General features: G+C 38.1%; 1 protein-coding gene across 2 annotated transcripts in view; it reads left to right on the forward strand.

The window, feature by feature from the left end:
- The first annotated feature begins 1507 nt into the window (after positions 1–1507).
- The window catches only part of LOC138007623 (carboxypeptidase Q-like), a 15846-nt gene continuing 7222 nt past the window's right edge, over positions 1508–10131 (forward strand). Inside the window, exons 1-5 of one of the 2 annotated variants that reach the window (XM_068854646.1) lie at positions 1560–1584; positions 3104–3248; positions 6146–6659; positions 8597–8774; positions 9687–9862. In XM_068854646.1, the coding sequence (XP_068710747.1) occupies positions 6153–6659; positions 8597–8774; positions 9687–9862 (861 nt within the window). In that variant the 5' untranslated portion in view covers positions 1560–1584; positions 3104–3248; positions 6146–6152. Of the gene's footprint in view, positions 1585–3103; positions 3249–6145; positions 6660–8596; positions 8775–9686; positions 9863–10131 lie in introns of both variants that reach the window. The other variant, XM_068854645.1, reaches the window with a different exon arrangement.

A 10131-nucleotide genomic window follows, 5' to 3' on the forward strand; every position in this document is an offset into this window, starting at 1 on the left:
GCTTCCGAATATTCAGTGCGAACTGATTGGTTGAACGTTTCAGTACTAAGTACCATATTTGGAAACCCCTCGCTCCTGTTTTTCCAAATATAGTATTTAGCAAATTGAATATTCAGAAGCTTGTTTCCCAGCACACAAGGGCCCGTTACACGTTTCAACCCTTATGGCTTTCTGATACCAGTAAATAACCATGTATACCCTTTAATACCCCTTTAAGGGTATACATGGGTATATTGGGGTATATAAAGGTATACATGGGTATATAAGGGTATACATTGGTATATAGGGGTATATAAGCTATACATGGGTATATAGGGCTAATTATTTAAAGACACTATGATATAGGCGTGGAAATACATTATAATTTAAATACACTATAATAGGGGATACATGAAGTACTTAGGCTTTCCGGGAATATCCTACTTGTCCTGCACTTCTTTGAATAGCCTCTGAAAAAAAGCCGGTTTTCGCGCTGTCCCATACGCGACAGCGTATGGTACAGCGCAAAAGAATCTCGTTACTTCGTGGTTCACTGTATAAAACCGAACGCTCTCAATTAAACAAAAGGCTTTATTTTATCGTAAAGCGACGTCGATTGTGTTTTATTGTGAAATCAAGATTTTAATCTTGAATTCAAGATTTTGGACTGCCAAAATCCTGAATTCAAGATTCAGGATTTTGGTCGTCCAAAATCTTGAATTCAGGATTTTGGAAACTTAACTCTAACTCTACGACATAACTCTATGAAAATAACTTTAAGAATAGCTGTCCCCTCTGAACAGTGTAAGTAAAGTTGAAGTTGAAGTTGAAGTCGGTATTTTTGGCGCGAGAGGCATAAGCCGCGCGGAGGAGGCCCCTACCCATTCTCCGCGCGGCTTAATACAATACCGGTAGGAGACCGGTATAGTAGTCATATCGGTAAATGGTAAGATCTATCGAGGACGCATTTTGTCCCAGACGGGGCGTATAAGGAGTTACATGCAAATGTAATGACCTTGTAGCTGGTGGAATAGACTTGAAAGCAGGTTAGTGGAATATTCACTTGCATAAATATTTTAGTTCACCGATCTGATAGAAAACTCAGCTTGTTTATTCTTCTGCCAATTCTTGTTCACTCAAAGAGTGCATGTTTTTACTACAGGGATCCCCTCAGGGATCTGAACCTTCACTCTTTCTGAAGCCAATTTTAAACCTCTGGAAAAAATGCTTACAATAGACCATATTCGTATTCGCAGTATTGGACTGGAACTAGCTTGCAATGGAGGCTAATGCGGGGGAATATAGTATAAATAGTGACACCTAACAACTCCATTTGTGTTGTGTTGCATTTTTTCTGAAGCAAAGCAGTGCGGTAATGCACCTATCAATGTTTAGACGGAGGGGAGGGGGTGGGGGGTACGGGCAAAGGTGCGGCATTTGAACACTTCTGCTGTCCCCTCTCTGGGGAATTTGACCACAATTGTGGCTCCATACTGCGGACATTTGAATTTGACCGTGCAGAGGACTGGAGCCATTTGAATTTAATGGTGCAGAGTACTGGGTCCTAAACTGGTGTTCCAGGAGACGCCATCTTGGAAAATATCGGTATGTGTGAAGTTGGCATGTATTAAGTATTAAGGGCCGGTGCTTTCCATTAGGCCAAAATTTCCGGAAATTTCTGGCTGAAGTCAAAATGGAACGGTCTGTTTCGGTTGTTTGGGACCACCTCTGGAGGTGGTCCTCTTTGACCAGTCTGTCCGGTCCGACCGAAAGGGAAAGATCTCATGGATATACCCACCACGAGTCCCCTAAATTAAACTCTCATTTTACAGATTAAGTTTAAGTGCCCATTTCAGTGATTAGGTCTAAACTTTCGTTTAGGTTATTGCTATAGCAATATTTAAGTCTAGAAACTGATTTAGAATGGTTATTTTTTTAGAGTTGTGGTTGGTGTGTATATCCATGAGATCCTTGCCGACCGAAACGTGCCGTTCCATTTACAAAAATTCTCGTTTCCAGTCCCATTTCACTGTGATGTAACCAAAATTTCGGCCAAAACGTTAATGGAACACTTCGATCCTGTTGGGAATTTACTTTTGATGAAAAACGTCGTTCCATTTTTACTTGGTTTAAGTTCCACTGGTCTCGGACCTGATGGTCAGGCATAATGGAAAGCACCCTATATTTTTATGGTGCAATTGATGGTTTGCATCTGACGTCACGGCGGCCATATTGGTGCACAGAACAATGCAGTAAAATACCTTTTGGGAATTTGACTCTATTATTATGCCATTTTCTATTGTGTTGTACAACACCAACATGGCCATCTCATCACGAGGATGCAAACCAAGAATACCGCTACAACATTCCATCTGGTATTCAGTATAATGTAAAGGTTGTTTGAATAATATTGTAATTCAATTTTGGTAAAACCAAAGCTGGATTTTTAGCTGGAGTGGAGTCACGATTATTAAAACTTAGCTTACTTTGGTGACCTTAAAACCAGTTTTATTCACAAGGAGTAATCAACATAATCATCTAGGTTTGTGAAATGACCTTTCAACTGTCAGTTGGATTCAATTTTTTTATATTTTCATATATTTAATATCGGGCAGAAGAAAGTGGGATTTGGATTTGACCTTTTTGAAATCTTGTTGCTGCTGGGCCCTGAAACTCCTCAGAGAAAGCTACAAGATCACACGTAAAAATGTCTATATTCTAAAGGATTTTTGGTTGTTTGAGAAGACGACTGGTCTTTAAAATATATAACATTTTCTTTACACAACCATAATCCTGTGGGACGTAAAAGAACCCGCACACTTGTCGTAAAGAGTAGGGCATGTAGTTCCCGGTGTTGTGGTCTGGTCTTTCTGGTCTGGATAGGGTAGGGTGGAGCACCTCGCATAGGACCTCGAGTCCTGTTTGTGCTCCTTCCCTCTGGGCAGGTTTGCCCAGTAGAAAGAGACAAACCAGATGTCTCTTAAAACAAACAAACATATTAACAAAGCAGTTTCACTGCAAAATGATGTGACTTTTAATAGAGGTGTACTACTTTGATAATATAATTTTAGTGATGCTTTAGATAGTTTTGTAATATTTATGTACAAAATCAATTTAACTTCAGTCCTCAAAAGAGCTTTAAAGATTGCTTGAAACTATTGCTTGCTACTCTCCTATTGCTGGAATGCTGTTGTTGAAGATTACAAACTGTTTAAGGGAGAGACGGTTTTGTGTTGTTGCCGAAACGCTTGGGAAGCTGTTGGAAACAGGTAAAAATATCAAATTCTATTCAAAAGTTTTATTGAATTGAAAGGGCAAAATAAAGTGAAATAACATTTTAATTGAAAGGGGAAAATGGAATAAAATTGCAAAGGATCAAGTATTTGTGATTCAACTTGGCTGAGATATCTTCTTTCATCTTATTTTATCAAAATTTGGTTGAGTTTATGAGGTCACCACTTGGCTAATTTGCCTATTTTAAAACCTTGAATATCTATGCAACAAAAAGAGATATTTGAAAATATGTTTATGTCCTAAAATGGCTTAGATAGGAAAGATGCAAATCACGTTATAGTAGCACTTTAAAACAACTGGGGAGAAAGTGCTGCTTTTTTAATTACACCCACAAATGGTTTGACTTCAAGTCCTCTTGGATAAGGACTATAAACAATAGGCCCGTCTCACAAATATCTTCCATGTTTTTAAGTTCTCTGTGGGACGTTAAAGAACCCACACACTATTTTGAGAAGAGTAGGGGATGAAGTTCCTGGTGTTGTGGTTGGTATCCTCTGTGAGTATGTTCTTTCCAGCAGAAGTGACCGGCTTGGCATAATGTCTCTAAAAAGGCTTGAGGTACATGAGGCCACCTAAGCAGAAACAGCCATAAGTCAAAAGGACTTTGCCGAGTGCTGGGACATGTGGCTGTAGATGCAGATGCTCTAGTCAGAAGAGCTTAAATAGAAATTGAAATGGTCTAATTATAAAGTTTTATAGCATTCTAGAACCACTCTAGTTAAAGTTTTATAGCATTCTGTAGCACTTGTTTACTGATTAAGCCTCAGCATTCGTTTCAGGGTTTAGCTTTCAATTTACGGTTCAGTTATATAAACTAAACTTTTTACAAGATAGTGTGAAGAACATAGCACTCGTTTCGTACTGATTAAGCCTAAGTGTTCCTTTTACGAGATCTTGGGAAGAATATAGCACTCACTTACTGATTAAACCTAAGCGTTCGTTTTAGTGTTGAGCTTTCAATTTACGGTTTGGTTAACTACACTTTTTACGAGATATAGCACTTGTTTACTGATTAACTACATGTACCTCTAGTATTCTAGAACTTTAGAACTTTTAGAGATTTTAGAACCCCGAAAGGGATTGTTTGATATAAATTTCTAGAACTTTAGAGATTCTAGAGATTTTAGAACCCCCGGACGGTTTGTTTGATATTCTAGAACTTTAGAGATTTTAGAACCCCCAGACGGAAATTTTGGCGATTTCAGAACTTTATAACTTTAGAATAATTATTAGGAATATGTTTCTTTCTAATACTTTACATGACATTTTGATTTTAGAGGTTCTTGAACCCTTTAGCTATAGAGTTCTAGACTTAAGAGATGTGCCCTCGGAGTTTTTAAAATAACTCTAAATTAGAATACAGCTGTAGATGAGTTCTATCTTCTAATGACAGTATCTACACCTTTCTCGGTATTTGTCTGAGGATGCCTAGCAAACCTAACAACCACAGGAAATACTGTAATTATTTTTAGTTGTTCAAAGAAAGCATTGTATCCAAAATAAATGAATTTCAGAATCACTTATAAGAGAAGATTTAGATAAAACATTAAAAATAATATTATAACCTTGGCTAGCATAATTAATAACAATAGTTCAAAATGTCAGTGTCAATAATAATATTGCAATGATATCTGTGAATATGATTATGCAAATATAACGTGAAAAAATGTGGTAAAGTATGTGTATTTATGAATGTAATAGGAACCAGTTGTGTATTGTTCTATGTGAAACGTTTAGCACTAATAGAAAATCAATCAGTCTGACTCTATTCATGCTAAACCTTTCGCATAGAGCAACTTGCAACTGGTTCCTATTACAGTCATAAGTACTTAACCGCATTTACTTCAGTTTTTAAATTTGGGTTTTGAATTTTCGCGAGAGCAAGATGACAGAAAGATGACAACACAGTTGCTCGTTATTTCACAGGGAAAGTTGATCATGAATGCTGAAAAATATTTTTTGTAGCACTTTTCAATTTAATTGTCTAAATGCTAACAATTTTACCTCTCGTTACCTTTGATTTACCTTTTATTTATTATAACATCCTTATTCATTCCTCCTTTATTTGGCTTGGAATACCTTGCATAATTCTAGCTAGTGCTCAAAACACCATGATTCCTTTAATAACAGTGCAATGTTAATAATGGTGGACTGGGTGATGTTTGAATCTCTGTGTTGGGATTCCTTCTTTAATTTGAAATTATGAAAGTTAATTTAGCTGTTCATCTTGCATCCACATTATTATAATAAGTACATGTAACAGCATGCCTAAGAAGAAATAGAGCACCAATCCCAATGGCAAAAAAGGCAGGCCAAAACCAGAAGTTTAGGATTGTAGACTTATTTCTTGAGGTCAGAAGTTCCAATAACACTCGTTACCACTAAATTCCCTGGAAATCCCAGGTTTATTTTGTCCCAAGTATTTCTAAAATTATTAATAGCCAAATGGTATGCCACCCATTAGTTAAAATTGTTAAAATAAATCATGTTCATTTATCATCATCATTATCTGTCAACCTTTGTGGTCAGGATGGCTATATACTGACATGTATCCTTTAGATCGCTTAGTATAGACCAGAGATCAGGTTATCTCCTTGTGAGTGATTTTTTTTTTGAGTCACTAACTTGCCAGATGGAAATGTCCTGTATTTCCAGTGCAAGAACTTGAGTAACAATGTTCATCTTCAGGAAGTACAGCCCAGGGAACTGTTCTGTTACATGTACTGTCCAGTTCCTGAGTTAGTTTTTGTCCATAGCAAACTCTACCAAGTTGTGTCATGTTTGCAGTAGGATTTAGGTGATGACAACGTGAAGGTTAGTCACCCTTCACATGTTTATTTGCAGTATCAAGTTATTATTATTTTCCTTGCAGAGTCATCATGGAACAATGGACATTTCAGTTGTTTTCTGCCTGTCTGTTAATTCTGTCAATGTCATTTGCCATCACATCCACCACTGGTTTCAAAGCAACAAACACGATTAAAGTTTCACGAAAATTGAAATCTGAAGTAGCAAGCCACCAGGAAGATGCACACAAGATCATTGACTACTTAACCAAAGGTCCTGGAAAACATCAAGTTTACGAAAGACTAGCAACATTTGTGGACACTTTTGGCAGTCGAATAGCAGGATCTGCCAATCTCGAACATGCAATAGATTACATGTTGGATGAATTAAAGAAGGACGGACTTGACAATGTACATGGTGAAGAAGTAAATGTAACACATTGGGTACGAGGTAAGGAATCGGCACAAATGATAATGCCAAGGAGTCATAATATTGCATTGCTTGGCCTGGGTGGCAGTGTCAGTACACCAAAAGATGGCATTACTGCTGAAGTGCTGGTTGTCACGTCATTTGATGAGCTTCATGCCAGATCCTCAGAGGTGGGTTGTAAGTTAAGCAGTCCTCTGTTGTCTGGATGTTCTATTGTTACACATGCAACTTTGAAAATTAATAAAACTTGACCTTCTAAAATGATAAATAATTATTACTGTGTGTGGGAAAATAGCTCTAATTCTGAGTTTAGAATTTGAAATAATAATGATTACCATTGTAAAATGTACTGATTGCTAGAGAAAACAAAAATAGTATTTGAGAAAACTGGGCAGAATAAAGTTTGCTTGTGTAATATATCTTTGAAAAAGAGAAGGAACTTTATTTAAGTGTCTAGTCATTCTAGCGCTGGAGCAATGAAAATGTTTTGCATTAGAAAGAACATTTTTTCCCATAGGAAAAAGAATATATTGTTCCTGCCATGGCTGCCGTGCAAAACCTCTATACATAGATAAAATACAGGAGATCTTTCCAGATATTTATGAAGTCAAGCCATATTAGGTACCCAATAATATTATTATGAAAATGATACAGATTGGTCTAAATATGCCATGACAATAAATTATTAAAATTGACTATTAATGTCCCCTTTTGGAATAACATTGCAATTCAAGGTTTCTCACTGATTTCCTGTTCTCGATCGGATTTATCAGACATCAAACAGGGGTAACAAGGTAACGGAGGTAACAAGGCAACTGGGGTAACAAGGAAACAAAGGTAACAAGGTAACAGGGGTATAACAGAGTAACAGAGGTAACAAGGTAACAGAGGTAAATGGGGTAACAAGGAAACAGATGTAACAAGGTAACAGAGGTAACAAGGCAACAGGGGTAACAAGGTAACAGAGGTAACAAGGAAACAGAGGTAACAAGGAGGAGGCAGTGTGGCCCAGTGGTTAGAGCGCTTGCCTTGAGATCCGGAGATCCCGGGTTCAAGACCCGCTCTGACCACTCATTGAATTTGATCCTGGTAGTCCCTGGTTCAACTTCCCAGCTGCACTTGTAAATAGCCAACTGGTTTGCCTCCGGCCAGTTGGGATTCTTAACAATTGTTGTTGTTGTTCTGTTCTGTTGTTTCGTTGTGTTTCATTGGCCCTGAAAAGCCCCTATGGGGAGCGGTCAATTAAATATGTATGTATGTAACAAGGCAACAGGGGTAACAAGGTAACAGAGGTAACAAGGCAACTGGGGTAACAGAGTAACAGTGGTAACAAGGGAACAGAGTAACAGGGGTAACAAGGTAACAGTGGTAACAAGGTAACAAAGGTAACAGAGTAACAGAGTAACAGTGGTAACAAGGTAACGGAGATAACAGAGTAACAAGGTGACAGAGGTAACAGAGTAACAAGGTAAGAAGGGTAACAAGGTAACACAGGTAACAGGAACAAGGTAACAGGGGTAAAAGGGTAACTGAGGTAACAGAGTAACAGAGGTAAAAGGGGTAACAAGGTAATGGAGGTGACAAGGTAACAGGGGTAACAAAGGTAATGGAGGTAACAGAGTAACAGAGGTAACGAGGTAACAGAGTAACAGTGGTAACAAGGGTAACAAGGTAATGCAGGTAACAGAGTAACAAGGTGACAGAGGTAAGAGAGTAACAGTGGTAACAAGGTAACAATGGTAACAAGGTAAGAGAGGTATCAGAGTACAGGGGTAACAAGTTAATCGATCTGACGTTCCACAAAGACATCAGGGAATCTCAGAGAATGTCCGGGGATGTTTTGTGCAGGCTTACATGATGCACTACCTGGCTCAAGTCACATTCAGCAAACATATCATGGGGCATGCAGTTTGAAGAGTGCTGTCCAAGGTTGTGGATGGTGGTTGGATCAAAGTGAGTTTGGAACCATGGCAGAGGTCTCTTTTCGCATGCTCGTCAGCCCAGCAAATGCAAAAGACCCGATACCTGTGCTAGCAGGGAATTACCAAGGTTAAATATTAAGCTTTTTTACTGAAGGGGGTATGTATCTTTGCATGTTTGCTTGCAGGTGAAAGGTAAAATTGTGGTGTTTAATGAAAAGTGGATAGATTATGGGACCACTGTCATCTATCGAGTAAGAAGTGCTGCAGAGGTTGCCAAACTAGGTGGCTTAGCCTCCCTCATCCGTTCGGTGACTCCATTTTCCATCTACTCACCACATACAGGATGGCAAACCTATGTAGAAGGTAAATAAAATAATGATAATGAACTACATGTACCTGTAAGCTTTTTTTCACTTTCTCTTTCGATCCATCTCCCAAATTGACTTCATTTTCTTTTGCATCATTCCAACTTGTCTTATAAGCTCAGATATAAGAAAAACACATCCTTTTCCACCAGTAAGAATGGGCTTGGAGGTGGAAACTAGGCTTTAGAAACACAATAAATGAACAGAGCAAAGACAGTGCTAATAGACCCTCTCTGGAAAACAGGAATGTCAACCCAAATTAAAAGTTGACCTTAAAAAGCCTGATTTACACTATGGCAGAGTACTTAGCAACTAGTATGGAGAGAAACAAGTCTGCCACGTCGCCAAAATTTTTTTAATTTTTGCTTTCTTCCTACTCGCACTTATTTAATGGCTCTTTCACGCTATCGCTAAGGACAATAATATTTGGAAACTGCTAGTATGTCTTGTTACTGCTGAGCTTGCAGCCCAGCTGAGTTCCGTTTAGTTTATTGCACTATTTTTGGCACGTACACATGGACGGGGCTCTTGTGAGAGCACGAGGCCACCACAGTTTGTAAAGTTAGTTCCTTTTTACATTGTTTTTAGTGTTTAGTATTTTTTCAAATTGATTTTGCTGTAATAAAGTTCTGTGAGTTATTAATCAAACGTCGTGAAATGAAGTAGTCGCAGCTTATACGGTCTCACCACCCGCAACAAGTTTTATCTATTAATTCCACTCCCAGGAAGGCATTTCTTATTTTTCAACCACAACTTGTCTGGAGGTAAAAAAAGATTGGCAAACTGTGGTGCTGAGTTTTTAAGATAAAATGTCTCTATCTCAGTTTAATTTCAGCAAGTTGATTGTTATTACAAGGCTTCTCAAAACAACCAAAGAAAAAGTAAATATTATCTACTTATATTTGTTTAGGAGTAGAGAAGATTCCAACAGCTTGCATAACAGTCGAAGATGCAGAAATGATAGCAAGGATGGTGGCCAGAGGTACGACAGTAGTTGTTAACTTGAAAATGAAAGGAAAGACATTACCACCATCGGTGTCTAGAAACACAGTCGCTGAGATCAAAGGCAGTCTATATCCAGAACAGGTAACACAATCTTTTAATATTATTATTACATGTTTTGTGGTTTCCTTTAGCTTGGAGGAATATTTTAAGCACCAGGTTATTAACGAAGACCAAGGTATTCATCATCAAGAAATGAAGGATCAAACATGGAAGGAGTACAGGCGATGGCTGCATCTGGTTCTGATAAGTGAACTGAATGCATGAACAAGAGGCTACAGGTAGCCTACACTTTGCTCAAGGGATTTTTAGCTGATCTTTTAAGTTCGCAGTATTTCAGTGTTTTTTTATGT

Source organism: Montipora foliosa, chromosome 6 (genome assembly GCF_036669935.1).
Source record: "Montipora foliosa isolate CH-2021 chromosome 6, ASM3666993v2, whole genome shotgun sequence".
NCBI classification, from domain to species: domain Eukaryota; kingdom Metazoa; phylum Cnidaria; class Anthozoa; order Scleractinia; family Acroporidae; genus Montipora; species Montipora foliosa.